Source organism: Austrofundulus limnaeus, unplaced genomic scaffold (genome assembly GCF_001266775.1).
Source record: "Austrofundulus limnaeus strain Quisiro unplaced genomic scaffold, Austrofundulus_limnaeus-1.0 Scaffold2, whole genome shotgun sequence".
Classification (NCBI taxonomy): domain Eukaryota; kingdom Metazoa; phylum Chordata; class Actinopteri; order Cyprinodontiformes; family Rivulidae; genus Austrofundulus; species Austrofundulus limnaeus.
Genome location: NW_013952404.1, coordinates 8,919,140 through 8,928,007, shown reverse-complemented (window position 1 = coordinate 8,928,007; position 8,868 = coordinate 8,919,140). Strand labels below are relative to the sequence as shown.

General features: G+C 38.9%; 1 protein-coding gene across 2 annotated transcripts in view; it reads left to right on the top strand.

Moving 5' to 3' along the window:
• The window catches only part of stac (SH3 and cysteine rich domain), a 32,125-nt gene that overhangs the window by 19,120 nt on the left and 4,137 nt on the right, over positions 1 to 8,868 (top strand). For both annotated transcript variants that reach the window (XM_014014890.1, XM_014014897.1), the window contains 5 exons: positions 232 to 313; positions 510 to 577; positions 2,455 to 2,546; positions 6,901 to 6,952; positions 7,421 to 7,558. In XM_014014890.1, coding sequence (XP_013870344.1) covers positions 232 to 313; positions 510 to 577; positions 2,455 to 2,546; positions 6,901 to 6,952; positions 7,421 to 7,558 — 432 coding nt within the window. The remainder of the gene's footprint in view (positions 1 to 231; positions 314 to 509; positions 578 to 2,454; positions 2,547 to 6,900; positions 6,953 to 7,420; positions 7,559 to 8,868) is intronic.

Sequence of the window (8,868 nt, the reverse complement as noted above, 5' to 3'; positions counted from 1 at the left end):
AAGAATACGAACATGTTCTTGCATGAGGCCCAATGATCTAAATAAAAAAGTTAAAGTGAACTAAATGATGAAAATGTATTAGAGACATTTTTTAACACTGTAGTTTACTCTATAGTTTGGAGGTTTTAATAGCTCTGTGATCTATTATTATTATTATTATTATGTATAATTAACAAGTGTTTCTTGTGCAAGTGTTTTTTATTTACTTGTCTCACACATCATTTCCTGCAGGCGAGTGACTTGGATAATGTTCCAGAGGAGGTTGTTGCTCACAGCAGTAGGCAGGAGCTGACGAGGAAGCACAGTGATGACGGTGAGGATCGGTTTCAGCAAACTGTGCATCTGGATTAAAGCTGCATCACTGTACAAATTACWAATGTCTTCACTGATTTCTGTGACATTTTCTCCCAAGTGCTTCAAACAACACGAATCATTTATCTATTAAAAAAAACACACACACACACACAAAAAGAATTGGACTCTGATGGTGTTTCTGTTTGTCGTCTCAGTTTTTACGGTCATTGAAAATGGAACGGAGCGTTACCACCTGCCAGAGAGAAAAGCTGAGGAGTTACAGGTGAGAAACACATCAATCAAACAGAAAACATTCAATTAAARCAACTGTAGCTGTGCATTTGTTTTTAGAAGAATTATAGGCTTAATTGTATTTTTAACAATTTATTGGCCTTTCTGTGAGAACTGGCTTCATCCACTGACCAGTGCTTGAACTCTGAGAACTGAGCCAGCTCRTTCTGCATCCATTAATTACCCCTCCCACCCCACTCCATTGTCAGTGCTGAATTTTCCAGGACTTTATTTTTTTTTGTGGGAAAATTGCTTGTTTTCAGCCCAAGCAGACATGACTGCTGGCCTGCACCAGTACAGAGATCTATAGAAGTCCTACTTTCTGTGGTGCTGCGGCAGTCTGACGCAGAGCTGYTGGTGCAAAACTCATGCCACAGAAGAGGAAAAAAATAAATAAAAAAGAAAGGTTAAACCTCTTCAAATCACCTCCTGTGGATCAGCAATGAATATTTCATAAGCGCTCTTTCCCCCTCTCTATCTTCTCCTTCACGGCGGAGTTTGTGGGAGGGGATTTCACTTGTGTTGTACAAACGTTCCCTCCGCAGACATCTGTCCTGTTTATTTTATTCGTTTAACGTGTTTACCTCAGTTGTCGCCAGTGGAAAAAGGACGGCAGATAGCTGGGCAGACACAAAAGCGAAGGAAAGCACCGTACAAGGGGAGCTCAGAAACGTGTTCTGATACAGTACGTACCTGCCTTTCTGCAGRGCACTCATCCATCACAGGGAGGAGGTCCTGAGGTGCGTCGTGCAGCGTTTTTGGAGCTGGAGAGAGCACAGCTGGCAGCGGGCAGTTTGTCAGCCAACAGGTTCATTAGCTCAGGGGCTGCTGGACGGACAGATGGAGTCTCTGCGGGGTAATGAGCAAAGAAAAATGCTCAAAAACAGTTCTTTTGTCGCCAAAGAAGCGACGACGAGTGCATGGCAATGCACAGAGTCACACACAGGAAGGCCATCTGCTCACGCAGTTAGTCTGATAACATCTTTTGTWTTGGTTTATTTTTTGCTCAGATATTTTTTTTGGGCTGAGTTTAACAGTAAAATTTCCAAAAATGTTGCTCTATGCACTTTTTTTTAACATTATCTCGCACTTGAAATTCAACAAGAGAAGGAGGTTATTATCTCGGCTTCCCACTGTTCCAGTCACAGCGTCAAGAGACCCTTAAGGCCATGGAGCAGCTATTAGTTYGCTCTTTTTTTTTTAGTTGGCTCCAAATAGATGGCCACTGCTTCATGTTGCTGTTTGGACCCCGGGGCCGTGGCAGCAGTTTGCCTTGTGGCCTCCGTTAACTCGGCTCATCCATCACCTTCTTCAGGGACACTCGGGAAGCCGTTTCACTTCATTATAGCAGCACAAAGATGAAGAAGTCTCTCGCCGTCCAACAAGAGCAACCATTAAATATCCTAGAAGGAACATTTTCTCTCTATCTTGTTTCTGTGCGGGGACGGGGGAGGCTTCAGTCTGGGTGGGATTCAGACTCCTTGAGGTATCAGGTGATGAAACAGGAAGGAGCGCCCACTGCTTTTTTTTTATCAGCTGCTGCAATAAGCGACAACGTGGCGGCACGCGCTGCCTCCCTGCTAATTGTGCTGACACGTCTCTGAGAACTTCCTTCCTTCCCTCACCCACACACACACCCATCCTCTTTTAACTTGTTAAAAAAAACAACCTGATCCTGTTTCGTCCCACTCACGCTGAGTGAGGATTTAAAGGAACAGATTGTGACATAAAGAGCACCTCAGTCTGTCTGGGTGCCGTGAAGTGGCTTTCCACTGCTAAAGTGAACACAGATTCCCTATTTTAGGAACTTAACTGCAAACAGGAAGAGTGACGACGTTAAATGGGAATATGTTTGGTGGTTTTGTTTAGATGGAGCGGGTGCAGAGAGATGCGCTCAAGTTCAACACCTACGTGGCCTTGTACAGCTTCAGTGCACAGCAGAGCCATGAGCTTGAGATGAGGTACACACACACACACACACACACACACACACACACACACACACACACACACACACACACACACACCAACTCTAATCAAAGCATACCATGACCCCCACCAGCTTTACTCAGTGCATCACAGCTCCAGGCCTGCAGATGAAACATTACTGTCTGACTGACTCGGACAAAACGAGATGTAAACTGAGAAGCTGAAGCTCCTGCTCTGCAAACTCATCTCCTCTGTAGCAGTGATTCAACTTTTCATTTGACATGTTTTTACAAGACTTGATTATGAAGAAGAGGTTTTAAGTTCTAATTACAAATCTTAGTCATAATTGTTGAATTAACGTACGATGCGTGACTGTACACTGCAAAAGTTAGCCATTTAAAAATAAGTAAATAATATCGATTATAGTCTGAATTTTCTCAAATTAAGTGATATAATCTGCCAGTGCAGTAGAACAGTTGCACTAGGTAAGACTTCTTGAAATAAGAACATTTCCAGGCTAACAAGATTAATAATTCATAATAATCATGTTTAGAGAAATGAAGACCCTAAACCCAGACCCAAACCAGTCATCATTCCGTATGTGGCGGGAGTTTCATAGAAACTGAGACATTTATTCTCTAAACATGGCGTCCCAGTGGCTTTCAAACCCCAAAACACGTTACGACAAAGATTAGTTCACCCCAAAGATCCGGTTCCCCAACAAAAACAGAGTAATATAGTATATGCTGTTAAGGGTCAGGAGGACTGTGATCAGTCATACATTGGAGAAACAAAACAGCCACTGTTCAAAAGAATGAGCCAGCACAGACGAGCTACTTCGTTGGGTCAGGACTCTGCAGTTTACACTCATCTACAGGRCAGCGGTCACTCTTTCAGGGATGAAGATGTTCTCATCCTTGATAGAGAGGAACGTTGGTTTGAGAGAGGAGTAAAGGYAGCCATCTTTGTGAAGAAAAACCATCCACCATTAAACAGAGGTGGAGGCCTTCGTGTCCAGTTGTCCTCCTACTACAATGCTGTAATTGCAAGTGTGACTCAGCCCCCTGTGAGCAAAAGGTGTGAATCAGGGCCCCAACGATACCAACACAAAGAGGGAGAGAGGGACAAAAACAAGGGGACGTCAAGCRCCGCTTGCATTCACTACATACACATAACACAACACCTAAGAACCYCAGCATCCAAACCAATAAGTCAGGTGATGGGGCACATGACCCTCTATGAACAATAGAGCTAATCAAGCTTAGTGTTAGGTGATGGCCCTCTTTTGCATGTGACTAACCTGTTTGTCCACCATGTGGAGGCAGTGCTCTTAAGGCTGAGTTCACCTGAAACTCATCTGACTGAAGTCTGTTGGAGGAGAGACGAAACGTTTCACTAAAGATGAACCCATCCAGAGGACCTACTTATTTTTTCTTTTTGATTTTTTCTTCCTGGATTACTGAGATGCATCAGGACAATCTAACACATTCTGCTCTTGCTCAGTGAATCAGTCTCAAAACAAGATCAAAAAACAGTTGGAAGACTTTGTTAGATTGATGATTATTTGCTGTGTAAATAACATAAATAACTTTTTTTAAGTYATTCATATCACTAAACATCTTTTGTTGCTTAAGTTTTTGATAAAGATAATGTTAATATTGAGAAATGATAGTTTTAGCCACTTTGAACAAGCCTTGAATATAAAGTCATGTGCAATCTCATGCAYTAGTCATGAAAACATGTTGTGAATTAATCTCAGCTACTGTCACCCAAAATAAGAGCTTAATGTCGGCAAAACTGACTGACTTATAGCCAAATTTGTGCTTTTTAAAGACACTTCGCTGTGGCAGCCATCTTGAATTGGATAGACTCCAAAAATGAAAGAGTTGTAGATGTATGTCCAGTGATCATTTCCTGAAGGTTTCCCTTAAATCTATTCATTGGACCTTGAGATATATTGATAACAGACAGAATTTATAGCAATAAAATTTAATATATCTTGTGCAATCTGTTAGTGCTCTGAATTTATYTTGGACATGACTTTCATCTACTACTACACCAAATTTGAGGTCAGTGTCTGTGAAATTGACAGAGTTTTAGCAATTTTTGTCCACAAAGAAGCAGCTAAATGTATATTTTGTACACTCAGAAGTCCCAGTTTGTTCACAGCCCAGGTTGCAACATAAAACTACTGTAGTAATTTTATTGAAAATAAATAAATAAATACATACATAAAAAAACAATTAGCATGCTCTTTTCTTTAACTTTGTTCCCACATGAAAAGCTGTAGTTCTCTGGAATGGTCTTGTTAATGCTAGCTGAGAGTTTACATTATCTGTTCTTATCTTATCAGCCTTTTATTTTGATGGATGATATTTGGAAATTRCATTTATATCTCCCCATAAAGGTATTAGATAAGATGGGAGCTACTTTATTTGGCAGATAATACTAGTTTGATTTATAGAGGATAAAATGGTGAGATGCTCACATTTTTCAGCCCAGCAGTAAAAGCATTAGATGCCATCGTAATTTTAAAAAATAGACACTGGACAAATGGAGTCAAAATCACATTTGGCATAAGCATCACTTTGGTTCCCAAATTACCCTCATTCTGTTTTTTTTTTAATGTGCAAAACTGATTTAGAGGACGGAAACGACATGAGATCTGGAAGTAAATAACTGATTTATTGACAACTGATTACAGATGTTTCATTTTTAGTCTTTTCCCTTCACTTCAGCCTGATATTTATGGGTATTTTATAAGCAATTTGATTTCACAAGCTCATATAAATCTGATTAAATATAATTTTGTTCTAGTTGCTGTAAGTGATAATGTCAWAATGTTAGATTTCATACTGCTATTTCAGCAACTGATATAGTGATTTATAACATATGAAAATGTACAATCCACAATAAATATTTTATTTAGAAACTGAAGCAGCTATAGGTGGGTGAGAGCCTATATATTTATTGTATTTATATTTATACAGCTACATTATTTCCTGCTGTTCTCCACATTGTAAAATTATCTGTCTTCCTAAAAAAGGGAAGAAGATTCAAAACAACCAGCAGGCACAATCAACACTAATCCAATCCAATCCAGCTTTATTTGTGAAGCACTTTTTGCACCACAGCAGACCAAAGTGCTCTACAGAATCAACACTCAAACAGCTCATGCAAAACAAATTGAATAAAAAAAATAGGAAAAAATAAAAGCAGGAAATAAAAACAGCAAAATGCCTAAACCCGCATTTAAAATCTACAAACAAAATCAAGAACATTTCTACAAAAAATAATTTCTGGTACAAATGGACGACCACTTACAGTGAGTCAAAACCAAAGAAAACAAATGGGTTTTCAGACAAGTTTTGAAGAGTCTGATCTGGAGGGGGCAGCTCGTGCCAAAGTTTAGGAGCTGCTGCAGCAAAAGATCAATCAAAGCAAAGTTACTGGAGAAAACTTGTTTTTAGGCCACATAACAGAATTTTGCTCTGCAGTGTGATAAAAACATGTTTTCCTTATGAACTGGCATATTATACAGACAAGGGTCAAGCTTGATGAAATAATTGATTTTTATTCAATGTCAGGTCATTTATAAGCAAACAATGAGTGTCACGTATCAAAGTAAAATGGAGATATTTAAGAAGACACGATATGGAGAAACTTTCTTTATACATCAGTGATTTTATGTTTTAAAGACTAAAGTTTGATGGTCAAGGTCTAGATTTCATTCACTGTGTAGATTTAGTATCTTGTGTAAAATACTTTTAAAATAGACTTCAAGGGAGAATAAAAGCAGTCCTTCAGATTAAATGCTTTTTTTCTACTTACAGCACATCTCTTGGTGATATAAGGATCAGATGCACTTGTTGTATTTTGTTTCCTCTACACACAAAGCTTTCTTATTTTATTTAACCAGGAGTATCCCACTGAGTTCACAGATCGCCTTTTTTAAAGAGGCTTAGTGGCACAATTTCATCAGGCCCTTCATTTTGGTCAAATGAAGCCGTCAGCTTTGAGCAGATGTTTGTAATTACTGAGGCGAAAAGATGCAATAATTCATTCAGTTTAGTCTAGAAAATTAATAAACAAGATTAAGTCTTCAAATCGAGGCCACCTTTATATTATTTGCATATTATCCCCAAAGGGGCTGAAATGAATCATTATAGCTCTTCTTCAAAGGTTTACAGTAAATAATAATTACTGCAGTATCTGTGTTGTTGCTGCAGGCAGAAGTCCCTCATAACTCACACGAGTAACAGATATTTCTCCTAACAGGAAGAAAGTCTGCAGGGATTCGTGTTGCAACAGGGCCCCCCACTGGTTTTATTCTGTCAAGTTGATCAGCTTTTCTCTTTTTAACTTCTCTTTTTTATTGTTTTATAGAGCAGGAGACAGAATCCTACTGGCTGATGATTCCAATGAAGATTGGTGGAAGGTAGGTATGAAACCAGGAACTGCACCATAACTTGACTCGTGGACTTTTTATATAAATGTATATTTTTATTTAAATTTAAATTTAAATTTGAGCTTATTTGTCTCTCTAACGAGCTGCTCGGCGCATTTGCACATTTTGGATTTTTGTTCAAAGCCTCCAAAATAATAATAAAAAAAACTAAATGATTAACAAATTGCAGGAAATGAAGCTGAAAATTAATGCTTTCCTGATAAATTAGGGAGACAAAAGGACAGAGGCACGACTTTGCAGAGGCGGCGTGTTGCTATCAGAGCATGAAGAAACTTGTTAGGCTTTTTAATATTTTCTGTCCTCTGCGGCATGAAGATAAATACATTTTCAAAACAACAGACACCAAGTTGGAGACAAATATTACAAACACTAAATTAATCTTCATCTTATTTTTTTTTCTGGATAAATGTTTGATGAGTTAATTTGACTTTATTTTAGGGGATTATTGAAGACAGGATCGGTTATTTCCCAGCAGCCTTTGCTCATCAGCTGCAGGACAGAGAACAAGTGTTCAGGTGCATCAGGACTTTCATCGGCTGCAAAGAACAAGGACAGATCACTCTGAAGGAAGGACAGGTACTCCGGCTGATTTATCTGAATATAAAACATGACAAAGAAAAAAAATCTGTGACACATCTCATCCAACTGAGGATTAGGCCACAAACGGGTGTTTGGAGAAACAGGCAGCTTTAGTTCATTGGTTAAAATGTTTGCAATAATTGCATTTCGTCAAAATATAATGAAAATAATGATTACCTTATCAACGGATCCTTTGGATGAAAAGTCTTAAATAAAATGTTAGATATTTTTTGTGCAGTAGCAACAAAAAACGCAATTTTGAGCAGAAAAGTTTTGCATTTTTTTGCCTTTCCTCAGTAAATCTCAATATTCACATAATGTTTGAGGTTTCCTCTTTAAAATGATATCAGCAATTCTCATTAAAACACACTCAACAAAGATTCTACGTTGTATTTCCTGCGTAGCGATGTTTTAACATATCCTCTCGTAAACACCAAAAAGTACTATGTGCAGGGCCGGATTAACACTTCGCTGTAACCCGGGAAACAATGTTAAAGGGCCCCATCATCACGACCCCAGGATCACCATAGTCTTGCAAAATACAGAGTAAATTACCACAATGTATAGTAAATATATTCAATACTTTAAATTCCAAGTGTATTTTGATGTACAAATGCTCATAGAACTACAAACACACTACTACGTCCTCTTGTCCAGGACACTCCTTCACATGATGCTATGAAAACAAAACACATCAGTATAATCTGGTAAAATTAACCCACTACAATGAGATCGAGGGAAGTGTCCTACAATTTCACATAAGCGACTCTTGAGGTCACGCAACCCTCTCAGTGTACATTGACCAGCGTCACCTGACCCGCCTCATGTGGACTGACCAATGAGAAGAAGATCTCAACTCACGTTCACAGAGACAGGCAGCCTCTCTGTGCAGTGCAAGAGCTCCAGCAGACAGTTTAACAAAAGTGGGAGAAAACCAGATGTTTTGCTGGTGCCTTCACTCAAGGGTGTAACCATCATCTCAGAAGAGAGGGGGACACATTTTTTAGAGGCCTATTGAGTGATTTATCATGCTCTCACCTTAAATTTCTCCTCTCCTTAGTGGCTAAAACAGATATAACCACTAACAGCCACAGTACAGTTCCCGACAGACTTTAGTTTTTTAAACTATTTACTAACAAAATCTAAAGTTTTAACAGCCAAAAGGAAAACACCATTACTGTAAGCAAATTATTACTTAGCTCAATGTTGGCTTATAAGACAGATAATAGCATAAACATACACTCACCGGCCACTTTATTAGGTACACCACGCTAGTAAGGGGTTGGACCCCCTTTTGCCTTCAGAAC